Source organism: Zootoca vivipara, chromosome 14, assembly GCF_963506605.1.
Source record: "Zootoca vivipara chromosome 14, rZooViv1.1, whole genome shotgun sequence".
NCBI classification, from domain to species: Eukaryota; Metazoa; Chordata; class Lepidosauria; order Squamata; family Lacertidae; genus Zootoca; species Zootoca vivipara.
In genome coordinates, this window is record NC_083289.1 from 35537736 (window position 1) to 35555101 (window position 17366).

General features: G+C 46.0%; 1 protein-coding gene across 1 annotated transcript; it reads right to left on the minus strand.

The window, feature by feature from the left end:
* Window positions 1–4928: 4928 nt before the first annotated feature.
* PERCC1 (proline and glutamate rich with coiled coil 1) lies at window positions 4929–9472 on the minus strand. Its single transcript, XM_060282436.1, has 2 exons — window positions 9301–9472; window positions 4929–6066 (listed from the first exon to the last, which is right to left on the minus strand). The coding sequence occupies exon 2, from the start codon at window positions 6019–6021 to the stop codon at window positions 5152–5154; it is 870 nt and encodes a 289-aa protein (XP_060138419.1). The 5' UTR covers window positions 6022–6066; window positions 9301–9472; the 3' UTR covers window positions 4929–5151.
* Window positions 9473–17366: the final 7894 nt, after the last annotated feature.

A 17366-nucleotide genomic window follows, 5' to 3' on the forward strand; every position in this document is an offset into this window, starting at 1 on the left:
GGGGTGGGCAACGTCAGAGATCTAAAAGTGGCCAATGGTTGTTGTAACCTTTTGCACTGCAGGCTACATTCCAGCCAGACAAAAGACTGATGCAGGACAGTAAGCAAAAACACTTATCACAGTTCAAGACATAGATTGTTAGGCTGGAGGGAAATGCAACCTGATTCCTAGGATCTCTCACCTGTACACAATCCCTTATGAGCAGAAAGGTCTAGAATGCTTATTCTTCATTTTGGGTACCAGTGATGTTGGCACAGTGTGAGGCAGACAGATTTGAGCCACAATACATAAACTGCTGTAAAGTTCATCCAATCAAGATCCTCTGAAAGTAGTCTTCTCTCTGACATGACTTCAAGCGGGGACAGCTCTACCATTGGTCAGAGAGAGGCGGCCACCTCAAACACTTGATTTTTGTGTGCTAGCAAGGGTAAGGAAAATTCTGGTTATTTCATTTATTACTTTTATTATTGTTGTTTCTTTCTCTGGCTTTTTTACTGCCAGGGAGAGGGACGTGTGGGCTTTTCTCCCTCAGGTGGCAAATTATTATTATTACAATGACGACTATTTTATCAATCTATGCAATTTCCCCAAAGCAATGGCCAATAAAAACAGCAAAAAAAAAGACAGATGCATTAAACCACACAAAATGGAGGCCAGCTCTACCATTAGGCAGAGTTTAGCAGCTGCTTCAAGCATCAGGCACTGAGTCAATTTGCCATGGTGGCTGCCCTGTATCGGCTAAGCCAGACTGCTGCTTTCAAGTGGAGTGGACGACGTTGAAGTAAAATTTGCATTTGTTGCTCTTCCCACTTCTGACTTTGGTCCTGCTGACCGCTAGCATGTGGCCCCCAGAGGATTGTGCAGAAGGGGGCTGAAACACGTTCTCCACCACTTTGGTTCTGGCCCTGGGAGAAGCTGGAAACTTGTTTGTGAATAGTCTCTGCCTACAGGTAGGTAGCCGTGTTGGTCTGCCATAGTCGAAACAAAATTAAAAAAAATCCTTCCAGTAGCACCTTAGAGACCAACTAAGTTTGTTCTTTGTATGAGCTTTCGTGTATCTTAAGAAGTGTGCATGCACACAAAAGCTCATACCAATAACAAACTTACAGTATATTCCTGCGTATAAGACTACTTTTTAACCCAGAAAAATCTTCTCAAAAGTCGGGGGGTCGTCTTATATGCTAGGTCGTATTTCTTATACGGCGAGTATATCCCAAACTCTATATTTTAACTGGAAAAGTTGTGGGTCGTCTTATATGCCGGAATATACGGGTATTTAGTCTCTGCCTGATAGTGATGTCTATTATACTAGTAACCACAAGAGAGCAGTGGAGAGTTTTGCATGCTAACTGCGTATCTTTAAAAGAGTAGCATGCTGCCCCAGAGGACCTATCCCCGTAGGAAGTGAATGCAGAGATGGACAGCCATTCGAAACAAGCAAGGATTTTCCTTATCATGTGCATTATCCATTTATGGAAGCAGCTGCCTCAAGATGAGATGACTGGCTCAAATAGCTTTAAAAGATAATTTAAAAGGGGACACTTTTAAAGCACATGGCTCTTCCCTCCCCCCCAAATAATCCCGGGACCTGCAGTTTGTTAAGGGTGCTGGGAACTCTAGCACTTTGATAAAGTAAGCTACAGTTCCCAGGATTCTTTTAGGGGAAGTGGCACAATAAGGCTTTAAATGTATTGTGTGGATGCGACCAAATTCTTGGAGGGAGCTTATTAGCCACAATAGCAAAGCAGAGTCTCCAGATCCAGTAACCTTATATACTGGGGGAGTTTAGGGATGCGGGTACTGCTGTGGTCTAAACCACTGAGCCTCTTGGGCTTGCTAATCAGAAGGTCAGCAGTTTGAATCCCCGCGACGGGGTGATGTCCTGCTGCTCTGTCCCAGCTCCTGCCAACCTAGCAGTTTGAAAGCACACCAGTGCAAGTAGATAAATAGGTACCGCTGCGGCGGGAAGGCAAACAGTGTTTCCGTGCGCTCTGATTTCCATCACGGTGTCCCATTACGCCAGAAGCGATTTAGTCATGCTGGCCACATGATCCGGAAAGCTGTCTGTGGACAAATGCCAGCTCCCTTGGCCTGAAAGCAAGATGAGCGACGAAACCCCATAGTTGCCTTTGACCAGACTTAACTGTCCAGGGGTCCTTTACCTTTTCACTGAGGGAGCTGAACTGTGGATTAGTTATTGGACCTGGACCAGGTGACCAGCCCCATTTGTACATTTTGAAATTTGATAAGCTATGGAACTTTGCTGCTTTGATCTTTTCTTTTTATTTAACAAAAAAAAAAATGTTATGTGGTATTTTATGTGCTGTGACTTCGCTGTTATTTTTAACTGATTATGGTCTAGTAATAGTTATCGCCGTCATTTGGAGTGGTTTCCTGTTTAATTATTGTTAGCTCATTTTGAGAGTTGATTTTAGCATGCAGCTATGTTAACCTGCTTCATTTCCACACAACCGCTGCCCCTAGAGAGCTAGCAAACAGCCATCCAGCATTTTGGCTCTAATTGTATCCCTCCAACGCTTATTCCAGGCTGCCATGGAGTTGTTTGTCGGGAGGAGGTCGGTGTACAGAAGGGCTGGGGAGGGGTGCCTCTCTTATTATGCTGAGGCACTCTTTAGAACAGAGGTAAAACTGGGGTCTAAATGAAATCTCTGGTCAATCTGCAGTCAAATGGCGAGGTTCTGCGACTCCCTTTTGTTTAACAATAGGAAGAACAAAATTGCATTTTCCACCCAAATTGCGTTGTGGAAATGAAGGAAGTCAACATGGAATGGCTGCTTGGGTGAAAGGGCTGTGAGTTCAGTTCATTTTTTGGAACTGAAAGCAAATCCCCAGATTTGGAATAGGCTCGGAGAAGGGATAGGCAAATCTGTCAATTTTTGCTTCTCATTTTTCCAGTCTTGAGTTTAGTTCACCACACCGGTTTGCAGATCTATATATATATTTAAGTCCTCATCAAAATTTGTCAGCATTTCCCTGCAAGTTTCTCCTAGGAAGAACTTACTGACAGTAAGAGCTGTTCAACAGTGGAACGGACTACCTTAGAAGGTGGCGGACTCTCTTTCATTGAAGGTTTTTAAACAGAGGTTAGATGGTTTTCTGTCAGGGATCCTTTAGCTGTGATTCCTGCATTGCAGGGAGTTCTACTAGATGATCATTGATGTTCTTTCCAACTCTACAGTTCTATGATTCTAACCGTCACTTTTTGTATGCAATTTTGCTCTATATACCATTTTCTGCTCATTTCCTCCAATGTGTTGCATTTTTGTATTTCATTTTCACTAACATATTGCATTTCTATGTACACTTTGCCCCATAGTGTATGCATTTTTGTGCACATTACTCGGCTGGAGAACTGCATTGCAAAATGTGGAAAAGTGAAGGTTTCAAAGGGTGGCTGCGGTTTGGTCTGTGTATTGCTTTGGAAAGTGCAAATTAGGTGGGTGAGGGCAGGCAGGTTGCTGGGGGAATTGCCCCATTTGCCCTAATGGGCTGGCCTCCACTGGACATGCTGGGCACTTAAATAGATGTGAAGATCGATCAGGTCACCTCCTTTTCTAGTAAAATAATTGATTGATTGGCCTTAAAGAAGGCATGGAAGAAGCAGATAAGAGTCTCTTTTTGTGCAGACAGGAGAGGTTTGCTTAGCAGAAGACAAATGACATTGTTCTCCAGACACTCCTATCATTGCACCATTTATTGCACACAGACATACAGACAACCTTCCTGATATCATCTGGATTTCAAAATCACTGCTTCACATAGCCCTCTCCATTGCACATATGGAAACTGGATTATTATTATTATTAAAAACTTAGGGTAAAAACCAATGTTCACCCTTTGTAGGTGAACATTGGTCCTTTGAAATTAATGGATATGACCAAATTAGAACTATAGAAGTGTACAGTTGGATAGGGTTCCTTCAAAAGGTAAAAATCAGGACACCCTGGGGGGAAAAACTCCAGAAGACCCCAAAATTGTTGTTGAGCTTTAAGGAAACCCCCAAAGTTCTTGAGCTTTTTAAAACAAAAACACCCCCAAAAGGTGATTTCCCTCTTGACTTGTTTAAGATCAAGGACAAAGTGCCGCCTTTTCCCCCGGACGTCAATTCTGCCTTTGAAATCCCAGTGTGGCAGTCTTACAGTAGGAAGGGCACCAAGCATCATCTAGTTCAATCTCCTAAGTCCACTGATTTCAGGACTTAGTTGGATTCAGCCCTTAGAATTGATGAAATACATCAGTATTTCACGGATTCTCTGTATCTTCTTTCATACCCTTTTATAACAACCCTGTAAAACAGGCCAGTATTGCTTTATGCATTTATTTATCGTTACTTTTACAAAACACCTTTCCTACAAAGTGTTCAAGGTGGCACACACAGTTCTCAACTCCCATCCTTACACCTCCATCCCCTAGAGCTGGACTCCCACTCCCAGCAGCCAGGGATGATGGGTATTGTAGTCCAGCAACGTCTAGAGGGCCACAAGTTCCCCATTGCCGCATTCAATCCATCCCAAAAGGCTTCTGCATCCAGAGCCACCACAGACCGGGTCCACTTGTGAGCCTGCCAGGGTAACTGGTTGGCTCCACCCCTTCTCACCTCCTCCCCTAGACCCAGAACAGACAGCAAATGATCAGAGAGAGTCAGTTCCCTTGTGAGGGGAAAGTATTGGAGGAGAGTCACATTCCCCCCCCCCCTGCAATATTTATTTACAATTATACAAGTTGAGCAAGAGAGAAGAGAGACTTCCAGGTCTCCAATAGGTTAGGGACCGGTGACATTTTGGGGGCCAGTGGGAAGGTAATGACATTTTGAGATAGTGCTGGGGGTGGGTGGCATAACACAAAATGGTGGGCGGGTGGGTGTGGCATGAGAGAAAATGGCTGAAATGGGGGGCATGGCATAAAAGAAAATGGCTGCCGCAGTTGAAAGAATAGAAAAAGAGACAGGAACACAAAATGGTGCAGACATTGCTCCCACCCCTGATCTTGTGCATTGTCAGGTTTTTGAGGGGATATTCATGGAGACCTTTCATGGGAGCCATGGTGGGCACAGGGCTAATGGTCCCTGCAATAGGGAAAGGGCCAGAGCCCATGTGAGAAGAATTCAGATGTCGCAACCCTTCTGAACCCTCATAGACCACCAAAATGGTCAGTGTCCACCACCCTCCGGTTTGCTTCGCTAGGATGCTCTCGGCTGGGATTCAGGTCCTCCTGGCAGGTTTCGGAAGTCCAGTTGGCCAGCAGGTCACTGAAATCTGGAGGGTTGCCATTCAGTATACAGACAGGGCTGAGGGATGGCTCTTTCCAGAAGGACTGGGGCAACTTCCTGCCATGCATGGGGGCAATGTGGCCGTACTTCCTCTCCAGCCTCAGCTTCCTGTTCTCAGAGGAGGCTCGCTGCTTGGCGCACCTGACCAGGCCATATTCAAAGAGCTCAGCCAGAGGACCCATCTTCTCTGTGTCCTCTTTGCTGCAGAAAGATCTCCACAGTTGCCTCTCCAGCTGTGCTGGGGGCTTTGAGGGGTCAGGGAGGTCACTGCTGTCGTCTTCTTCCCCAACCTGGGAAATCCTGACTAGGTCAGCGTAGTACAGAACCTGCCCTGACAGCTGAGGGGAGCGGCGGTCCTCGTAGATGTTGCAGGACTCTGAGCCTTCCTCTTTGCTCTTCCGGCCAAAATACCTCTGGATGTCATCGCTGATCCGCTCAGCGAACCGAAGGAGCTGCAGCGTCACCTCTGTGTTGCTCAAGCTCGAGTCGGCATTGCATCTGTCTGGACTGCAACCTGCAGAATTACCTACTGTTTCCATATCCTCCCTCTCTTCTTCTCCTTCCTCCTCCTCCTCCTCCTCCTCTTCTTCTTCCTCTTCCGGCTCCATTTCCTCCTCCTCCGATAAGTCTTGGAAAATCATTTCCTGGCAGGTTGTGGTGGATAGGAATGAATTCTGGAATGCTGTGGGCAGCTTAAATTTGCTTAGGCTTTGTATTACCCCAGCGGCCATTTCCCCCGCTCCTATCTCCACGCTGTGCAAGTGGTTGAATCTGGACTAAATAAACAGCAAGGAGAACAAAGCGTCAGGTGTCTGCCAGGGACAGGGAATGCACAGTATAGCTATCTTTTCTGGTCATTAGCATCCTCTAACAGGGAACTCAAGTAGTGAGACAGAACTGGACCCACTGAGAAATTAGGAGGAGGTATTAACATATTCCTGGACCACCCACTAGTAATAATTAGTATACTGTAATTTAAAAGGGGGGGGGTGCCAAAAAAATAAAAACAGAACTCCCCTCCCTGCAACAGCCCAGGGACTACAGTGGTACCTCTGGTTAATAACTTAATTCGTTCCGGAGGTCCGTTCTTAATCTGAAACTGTTCTTAACCTGAGGTTAAGCTTTAGCTAATGGGGCCTCCTACTGCTGCCGCGCCGCCGGAGCACAATTTCTGTTCTCAGCCTGAAGCAAAGTTCTTAACCCGAGGTACTATTTCTGGGTTAGCGGAGTCTGTAACCTGAAGCGTTTGTAACCCAAGGTAGAAATAGAAATACTTTATTGTCACTGTACCACTAAAGTATTTCTACAGTATTTCTACCTCGGGTTACAAACGCTTCAGGTTACAGACTCCGCTAACCCAGAAATAGTACCTCGGGTACTACAGAAATTGTGCATACTTTACTGGGGATGCTCTGTGGCTTCTGGAAACCATAAAACGGGTTGGGGAAAACCTTCCAGTCTGAGGGCCATATTCCCTTCTAGGCAATCTTCTCAGGGTCCCATGATAGTGGTGGGCAAGGCCAGAGGCAAAAGCCACAAATGTACACTCATTCATTCATTCATTCATTCATTCATTCATTCCATTTATGTCCCACCATTTCTCCCCAAGGAGCTCAAGGCGGCGTACATGGCTCCCTCCCTCTCTGTTTAATCCCCACAACAACCCTGTGAGGTAGGTTAGGCTGAGAGGCAGTGACTGGCCCAAGGTCACGCAGTGATTTTCGTGGATGAGTGGGGATTGTGAACCCTGGTCTCCAAGGTCCAACACTTTAACCACTACACCACGATGGCTAATTTCTACATGCACTGGCGCAGTCTTTTACATCTTCTACCGGTATACAAACAAGGAAGAGACGTTATCAGACTTCAAGGGCACATTCCAGCCAGACAAAAGCAGCTATTTTGTGTGTTTGTGAAACTGGGCCAGCCAGGGAGGGGGGGTGTTGGATTAACAGAAAATAAAAGGAAAATTACTACTACTACTACTGTGGTACCTTGACTTACGAATGACTCGACGTACGAATGTTTCGAGTTATGAACAGAGTTCCTCCGCCATTTTGGATGCAGTTTAGATAGGATTTTTTCGACTTACGGATTTTTAGATAGGGTTTTTTCGACTTACGGATTTTTTAGATTTTCCCCCCATTGGCTTCGACTTACGCATTTTTCGACTTATGAAGATCTGTTCGGAACGGATTAAATTCGTAAGTCGAGGTACCACTGTACTACTCTTTTAGAAAATTTACTTCAAAGTTGTTGTTCTTTTTAATGATAAAAGGAAAAGGGGGAGGAGCTTAAACGCATCTGCCAACAATGAGCATCTGGACAGCAGACCAGAGCAAGCACGTAGGCCACCTGGTCACAGTTGTCCCTTCCTTGCTGAGGTGATATCAATTCTAATTCTCTTTAAATCACCACCTTCTACCACTTATCTGCCCCTTTCACATGGGTGGGGTCCTTGGTCCCCAATGGCATCTTAGAAGTGTGAAACTTATTCCAAAGTCTGACTGTTTTACTTCAAACTGCGTGTAGGGTGTATGCCATTTTTATTTTAAACTCCCCCACCTCAAAAGCTCCATGCATGCAGAAAGCTCGCCTGTTAGGGAAGGGGATAGACGAAGGACAGGGAACTTGCAGCCCTTGCTGTTGTGCACTCCCATTACCGCAAGCCAGCAGGGCCAATGGTTGCGATGTGAGCAGTTGTAATCCAATAATACTGGAAGTTTTCATCCCTGAGCGACCCTTTCCCCCTGGTCTGCTAGTGTGCTCCGTGCAGGAAGCTTTAGATGAGGGAGAGCTTTCAAAAATAGGACATCATCCGCACACAGTTTCGACAACCAGTATGTGTGGCTAAGTGGTATCAGCTCAGAATTCTACCGTTATGCTCAATGTCCTCATTCTAATGCCTGGCTTATGTGCTCCAAAATAAGAACATAAGACAAGCCTGCTGAATCAGGCCAGTTACCCGTCTAGTCCAATATCCTGTTCACACAGTGACCACCCAGATACCTGTGGGAAACCCTCAAGCAACACTATCCCCTCCTGTGGTTTCCTGCAACTGGTATTCAGAAGCATGAACACAGCCATCATAGATTCATAGAATTATATTGATTGATAGCCTCTGGAAATTGATGGCCTTTACTGCCTCCTGGGGGTCCTTGTGGACTAGGACAGGGGGAAGCCAGGTTCAAATCCCTACCTAGCCATGAAGCTTGGTGGGTAACTTTGAGCCAATCAATATTTATTGGGCTAGCCTACCCTACAAGGTTGTGGTGAGGATAAAAGGCAGGTGGGAGGAGGGTATTACCTGGTATGTGCCTCAAGCTTCTCGGATAAAAGACAGGCCACAGGTGTAATAAATCGCAAAATGGTCTCATTCTTTTGCATGTGCTGTCCAGGTGCAGAGGTGGCTTCATAGTTTGTGGCAGTTGAAAAGGGGACATTGGAAGCCACTTTATATTAAATCGCACAGTTTGGTCCATCTAGCCCAGTAATGGCTACACTGACCAGCAGCAGCTCTCCAGCGTTTCAGACGGGGGTCTCCCCCCGCCTTACCTGGAGATGCTGGAAACTGAATCTGAGATCTGCCACTGAGCTACTGCTGTTTCCCCAAACAGGGAGAGCTGCCTTATACTGAGACTGAGTCGAATCACTGGTCCATCTATCTCAGTTGTGTCTACACTGACTGGCAGCCGCTCTCCAGAGTTTCAGGCAGAGGGACTTTCTTAGCCCAACCTGGGACCTTCTGCATGCAAAGCAGATGCCCTACCGCTGACTTAAAACTTAGGAAGTTTCCTTATACTAAGTCAGGCCATCTAACTCTGTATGGCCTTACACTGACTGGCAGCAGCAGATCTCTAGTGTTTCAGGGAGGAAGTCTTTCCCCCCAGCCCTACCTGGAGATACTGGGGACTGGACCGGGGACCTTCTACATGCAAAGCAGATGCTTTACCCCTGAGCTACAGCCATTCCCCTTGCAAGGGCTTCTCTCCCCAGGTCTCTCCACTTACCTGTCCGCTGCAGCTCAGCCCCCCACTTCTTCCCCTCTGCCAACTCTCAGCCCTTCCACCTGGGGCTGAAGTATTTATAGTGGCACTGCGAAACTGGTGACTAGCAAATATTTGGCGGCTGTATTGTAATCGTAGACTCGGTAAACAAAACTCTGGTTTGCTTTAATGCCCAGCAACCAGAGAACACTGTAGACAAGGAGCCTGGGAGGACGGGGAGATAGGGCTCACCTTAATGGTTGACTTCCTGGGGGATTTTCGAGTGTTATTCCTGCTGATCCCCCTATTAGGTCTGCTGCCACAGCTGCCAAACCTCCCCTCCCCACGTTGACAGAGGACTCCTTATCTCCAGTGTTGATTTGGAGACGAAATCGAGCCTCGTCAAATAGGCATAAAATTAAATTTCATGGTATTTTGACTCCAGGAGTAGGCATCATCTCCAGAAGCAAGTAACGCTTATCCGACAACGCCTGTGCAAATAGTAAGATGCCAAGCCAGAAGAGGAAGGTAACTAACCGGCGACCGGGGCAAATTGGTCGGATTCATTTTTCTGAGCTTATGTTGATTTCCACATCAGTTTGCATCCCTATTGGCATTCCTTGAAGACCCACCTACAGTATTTAGGCAAGCTTTCCCCTGAGCTTGAACTTCCTGACCCAACAACTGTTTCTACTGCTCTTTTAACTGCTTGAAGTATTATGCTTTCCAATGGGCTTCTTTTATCTAGCGTAGTTCTAATTAGGGGTTTTTTAAAATTGTTTTGATTGAATTATTTTTTATTGGGCACTTTGTATGGACTTCATAGCTGGTTTTATGCTTGTAAAATATAAATAAAGTAATAATTATAGGTACCATTACACCAATAGTTGTAACTATACATACCTGTACCTTCTTTTTCATGGTTTGGGGTGCATTTTCTCATTTATTGATGAGGCCTAAGTGCCCCCCACCCCGCTCCATTCAGCACCTCCCCTGCTCCCCCCTCTCAGTTGCAAGGCAGCAAACGCCTCCTAAGGGCTTCATAAATCAAATTATTACGTTGCTTCCTGTGATTTACCATACAAATTGGTGCCCATAAATCAATTAGTACGGGAGGCGAGGCAAGCCGTCGGAGCCATTATCTTCAACCCATTAGGGATGGGCTTCATTCGGGTGGAGACGAGGCCGGGGCTCCTTTAAGAAACAAAAACAATTTTAATGTCTGCTTTTTATACTTCTTTTCTAGCAGCAAAATGTCTGGGGCTACTCCTGGCTGTAGGTGGCCTTAGGGTTGCCTGGTGGGCAAAAGATATAAACCCACAGAAACACTCTTGACACTGATCTGCAGACCCTTCTAAGCCAGGGGTTCCCAGACTGTGGTTTGTGGATCATTGGTGGCGCACACACTTCATTCAGGGGGTCTGCTGCGTGTTCGCATTAGATATACACATTGGTTTGTCATTGTATCTTTTATTGCAGAGTTAAACTATGGAACTCACTGCCACAGGAGGCAGGATAGCTTTAAAAGAGGATCAGACAAATTCATGCAGGAGAGGGCTATCAGTGGCTACGAGCCGTGATGGCTATGGACTGCTTCAACAGCCGGAGGCAGTGATTCTTCTGGGTACTAGTTACTGGAAGGCATGGGAGGAGAAAGGGCTCTGGTGCTCGAATCCTGCTTGCTGGTTTCGCACAGGCATCCGGTTGGCTACTGTGAGAGCAGGATGCTGAGCCAGCTGGACCACTGGCCCGATCCAGCAGACCCTTATCTTGAGTTTTATTGTATTTCGGATCGGAACTCTACGGAACGCAAACTGTAACACCACAAAAGAAAAAGTTTCAGTGTACACAAAAGTTTCAGTGTATCTGAAGAAGTGTGCATGCACACAAAAGCTCATACCAAAATAAAAACTTAGTTGGTCCTTAAGGTGCTACTGAAGGAATTTTTTTATTTTGCTTTTACTCAGACCAACACGGCTACCTACCTGTAACCACAAAAGAAGCAAATTCAAAAATAGAGTTAAAGCAGGCATCCCCAAACTGCAGCCCTCCAGATGTTTTGGCCTACAACTCCCATGATCCCTAGCTAACAGGACCAGTGGTCAGGGATGATGGGAATTGTAGTCCAAAACATCTGGAGGGCCAAAGTTTGGGGATGCCTGAGTTAAAGAGCGTACATCACCTAGCCGGAGCACCCTGCAATCGCTACAACAGTGTTACGAGTTTGTGGGTACCAGACTTCTAATCCCTGAACCCAGCAAATGTTAAAAGCTCTTTGAGCCAGGCTAGCCTCCTGGGTGATGGGCTAATAAGAGATGCCAGATGTGTGGGACCCCTCCTCCAGCTCTCAAGATAGGTAGAGAAGGAAAAGACTGAGTTTGAGAGCAGAGTTATGTGAGCTAGAAGTTGGAGGCAAAAGCTGCAGGCTGCTAAGGAAGAGAGAGAGAACCTTGGCTGATTTGCATTCAAATCCAAAGCTGTGGCAAAGGGGGAAGCAAGACCCTTTCGGGATGCTAGCACCATGAAGCCCTCCATTGCAGGCTCAGGTTATATATGCTGTATGTGTAAATGAGCCATATATCCTAAAACAGGGGTAGGCAACCTAAGGCCCGGGGGCCGGATGCGGCCCAATCGCCTTCTCAATCCGGCCCGCGGACGGTCCGGGAATCAGCGTGTTTTTACATGAGTAGAATACAGTATGTGCTTCTATTTAAAATGCATCTCTGGGCTATTTGTGGGGCAAATATAGTCCAGCCCACCACATGGTCTGAGGGACGGTGGACCGGCCCACGGCTGAAAAAGGTTACTGACCCCTGTCCTGAAATGCCACAGTCTCCACTGTGCCTCATTTCCAAAAGGAAACACGAGCCCCTGGAATTTTGCACCGCTCAGAGATTGGGGTAGGGAACAGCAGGTAGGGAAATAATGAATGCCAAACTCTCTGCAATGGTCAAGTGGTCCAGAGGGCAGAGTTTGGGGGCCACTGCATTATACAGTTTGTGTCTTGCAAAGCCACACTCTTACGATGGATGGATGGATGGATGGATTGTTCATCAACACTGTCTTCTTGTTTGTTTGTTTGTTTGTTTGTTTGTTTGTTTGTTTACTTACAGGCACTGCTCCCACCCTAGAATCTGAACCCTAACGACAGGGTATAAGAAGATGCAGCATTTTAAAATCCAGGGGTTCTTTTGCTGCACAGACGGGGGGGTGACTCCCCCTACCTTCTCTCTTCCCTTGCTGGTCCCTTGTGCCTGGATCTTGTGCCTTTCGCAAGTGCCCTTTGCACAAGCAACGTGCAAGGACCCGGACCCACATGGGAGCACTTAGACTTCTCCAAACATTCGCGCTGGCAGCCCTCCTGCCTCAATAGCCACTATCTAGCCCATTTGCTGGCTTGACAAACATGTTTAGATACACAGACAGATCGGAGCGGCAACTGATAAGCCAAGCCAGTCATCACCCCTTCAATATGCTCCTCTGACGTCACTGTGGCTGCCTCCTCCTCCTCCTCTTAGGACAAATGTGGAGAGAACTACAGCTAGCTTTGGGACACTTGGGTGGGGTGTATGGTAGGGACATAATGGCACCCTGCGTCCATCCCCCGAAGCAGCTGCCTTATGTGACTTCATGACAGGGCTGTACTGGACACCTTGCTCCATTCACTTGTACGGAACATAGAAAAAGGCCCGCAATTGAGAAAACCTGGTTAGGGGCAGTGCGAGAGACAGACAGACAAGCAGGCAGGCAGGCAGAGAGACAGACATAATTGCCCTTCAGCTGAAGCAGAATACACACCATACTTTAAACCACATTTAAAGGACATGGGCTCCCTCCAAAGAATCCTGGGAACTGCAGATTATCTCCCCAAAGAACTACAGTTCCCAGCACCCTTAACAAACTGCGCTTAGATTCCAGTGCCTCAAGAGGACTAGGATTATGCTCCCCTTTTTGAAAGGGCACCTGCCTTCACCATCTTGGGTTTCACCGCCCTCGACGAGCTCTAGTCGCGCTCTTGGTGGGTGGGTTGGCTGGCAAACGGCAAAGGGGAAGGTGGCAAGAGAAGGTAGCTTTGTGCCAACTCACTGAGAACGGCTTCTCTCCTTCCCCCTGTTAGGAGACAGCCATTACTCCGGGCCACCATTCCTCCAACTAATAAAGAGAGTTTTGACAGCGCAATATGGGGCCACAGAGCATCTGTCTGGGCATATGCTTCTGTGGCGAGGCCTCGAGTTTTCTCATTAAAGAAACAAAACATTCGCCTTTCTGTGAAGCCGGCTTCTGCCTTATCACACTGCAATGGCTTCTGCAAGCCGCAGCCAGGGTGGCTCTGGGTCAGGGGCTGCAGCTCCCTGATCCCTATAGGAGGATTCTGGGCCCTCTTCTTGGTCTCCATGCAAGAGCGGAGGAAAAATCAATAGCTCCAATATGTCAGCACTCCAAACGAGCTGCAATAATTTGACACCCACCATTAACCCCACAAGCACTCCAGCACAACTCTGCCCATTAGAAGGAGCATTAGGTGGAAAACGCTTGGCGTGCCTGCATTCACTGGGACCGTAAGAGCAAAGAGTTGGTGCGCTGGTCTCTGGGATGGGTCCCTGAGGACGTGGCGGAGCTTGCTTAGAGAATCCCAGAATTGTAGAGCTGGAAGGGTCATCTAGTCCAACCCCCTGCAATACAGGAATCTCCACGACAGATACCCACCCAATCTCTGCTTTAAAACCTCCAAGGAAGGTCAAAAATTCTTTATTGCGTTAGCGATTAGCCATAGCAAAAACCCAACCGTCATCAACAACTAATGCCAAATACAAACAATAAAATGATAAAATACATAAATAGCGCTGAGCTACAAGCATAACGTAAGTAAAACATGAAATACAATAACACAGATAGGACTGGTATTTAAAACTCCTAAGGCCGATTATAGAATTACTGGTAGATACCAAGCAGCTAAGAACAGGGATGGACTTTAATTAATACATTCTGGAAATGAATAAGTGTGTTAATTGTCCTCTTCTAGATCGCAGTCTCTATCAAGGAATCCCTACGTTTCAATGCCTGCACAATTAAAAAAAACAGCCACTCCACGTGTTATTTGAGGATTTGCATCTACTAATAAGAATTTCAAGCTGTTGTCTTTAGATATATAATGGAAGGCGGGGTCAAGGAAAGGAGTTTAGATCTTTTTGAATCGTATAGGGGGCACTGAAATAAGGAATGTAGAAGGTCCTCTGTCTCTTTCATACTGCAGAAGCAGAGGCGCTGATCAATAGGGATTTTAAGGTATATACCAGGCATCCCCAAACTTCGGCCCTCCAGCTGTTTTGGACTACAATTCCCATCTTCCCCAACCACTGGTCCTGTTAGCTAGGGATCATGGGAGTTGTAGGCCAAAACATCTGGAGGGCCGCAGTTTTGGGATGCCTGGTATATACCCTGGAGGAAAGCCGTGGGTAAAGTATGGAAGCGGGCCATAGAAAAAGCTCTTCTTAATGCAGGCTCCATCTGGTTGCCCAAATAATTAGCAAAAGACCTTACTGCCTTCACTCAAGGGAACCACATTGAGAGACGAGCTGACTTGGACAATGCCAAGTCCATAGCTTCATCTTCCAAGATAGGTGAGTCCATAAGCTACCGCAGGAGTCTGTTCCACTGTCAGACTGCTCTTACTATCAGAAAGTTCAGAGTCGGATGTTTTGCTCTCCCGGCGTGCCTGAGCATTTCACGGGGAACCCCTTTACTCTGGAAGCTATGGTTTGTTTCAGATGCATACCATACATTTCTGTAGAGGTAGGGCCACAGCTTAGTGGTAGAGTAACCGCTTTGCATGCAGAAGGCCCCGGGTTCAATCCTTGGTGTCTCTGTTAGGGCACCAGAAATGTAAGGTGGATGACTGGCTTCCCAAATTGACCAGACGAAATCTCAGGCAGTTGAACAATTTTATTATTGGTTTGTCGGCAAAACAATATGGAGCAGTAGGGAAAAAACCATTCCTTATTCTGCCCGACCCATGGGCATACACAGAGTGCTTTTATACCTTTTTGACAGAGTGAAGTGAAGATCAGCCTTTCTGCAGTACTTCATCAACCAATCAAGAGAGAGCACCCCAAGATGGAAAGTCACCCGCCCAACTCTACTAGGTGGCGTTATGTACCTGGTACCTTCATACACGTGTCTATGTGGAATTTTACAGGCACAATTGTGGTTGTGCTCTACTTATAATTTGTGGTGGGCTACATCCTCTTGCTCTTGTGGTTTATGCTAGAATTTCTTAGAAGTGCTGTGTGTGGTTAGATCTTTGCATCAGATGTGCAAACACGTTGTGCCTGTTTGCTTTCTATCAGAGGCAGAGAGATTTAGAATTGAATATACAAAATGGAGTTCCTCTTGCTCTTAGGGCCTGACCAGGATTATTCTGGCCCTGGTCATTGCCACCCTATATTCCCTCCTCTTCAATATGGAGATGAAGAACAGGTGTGTTTCTGCATCTCCATTTGATTGACCCATCGCACTACAGTGTTTCCTGGTGTTTCCTGCTTGGCAGGGGGTTGAACTGGATGGCCCTTGTGGTCTCTTCCAACTCTATGATTCTACAGAGGAGCCAGCAGCTTCCCATGCTCCAATGTTAGGCCAAAGGATGGGCAACAGAGAGCAAAGTAAGTGAGGAAGCTTCTGCTGACTTTTCCCAGGCTTGTTATTCAGCTTGTCTCAGAAGGGCTACCAGAAGCTTTATACAGACCAAGGTTCTGCATAGGGCTAAGACAATAAGAAAGAAAATTAATATTATGAGCAGAATCTCTTTTAACTATGACCAACCTGGGAGCCAAGAACTAATCTAACTCCATACACTGGGCAGACCTGCACCGTCTAGGCTAACCTTGTGGTACAAATCAGCCTGCTTCTTAATGTTTTTAACATCACTCTCAACACGTTTACTCTGGTTGTATACAGATGCTAGTTCAGAGCCCTCAGAAGATTGCTGGGCTGCAAAGAGGTATGTAGGGCAGAAGAAGGCTAACTGGAAGCTTGCTCAAATGTTAGGTTTTTGACTTCCAGGGAAACAGTGCAAGGCAGATAGAGAACTTCGGGGTGGGGGCTGCCTTTTCTACTGAACAGTTAAAATACCTGACCAAGGCTGTTAAATGTTTCTTAGTGTCACCAGAACTAAAAAGGTTCCAGGAACCTCCGGCTGTGATCAGGAACTAGCAGTCATTAAAGACATAGTACATTGCTTTTCTTAAATCAAATAGCAAAATATTTTACAAACAGACCTAAATTTTGTTACCTGGCACATTCAGACCTTCATTTTGAAACTTCTTAACTTAAGGTATACAAGCTAGTGTTTCTAAAACTTGTGAATAACGTGCATTACTAAGCAGTTTCTTAAAAATGCTACCACACATACACATGGGGTTGGAAACTTTCCTAAGGGGGAAAGGATAATTCATTGTTAGGATAGACACCATCAGCTAATTCATAGGGCTAGACACAAACTCTGAGAGCCTGTAGATTAAGGCATTCAGTCTGCAGAACTGTCAGTGTAAAATAACCATGAAAGTTTTTTTTTTCCTGCTTCAGCTTGATGCTATAAAGCAGAGTAAAAATGCTTGCTGAATTTAAGCCTGGTTCAGCTTTTGATTAATCTATTTCCATAACTCCTAAGCATTTTCTGTTGAAGTTTTTAGCCTTCGTGTTAGACCTAACTGGGAACACATATTTGCATTATACAAACATCATTTTTGTCGAAGCACAAGTGCCACTTTCTACTACATTGCATTTCCATTTGAGGCACAACAAAAAAATCGCAATACAGACTTTTGGCAACAAAGGGTTCTTTCTCTCAGGTGGGCCATGAATCTATAATGGCCACACTAGTCTTCAGAGATACTAGGATACTATAGTTGCTGGAAATCTAAAAGCCAAGGGGCTTTAGCCACTGTTTCCAAAACTTTATGTCAGCAGGAAAATACACAGTTCTCTCTCAGCTCAGTACTGGGCTTCAATGCAAATCAGTGGGTTTCAAAAGTTCCTACACAGTTCTAAAGGCCAGGAATATATATATATATATATAACAATTGGAGGTTTGT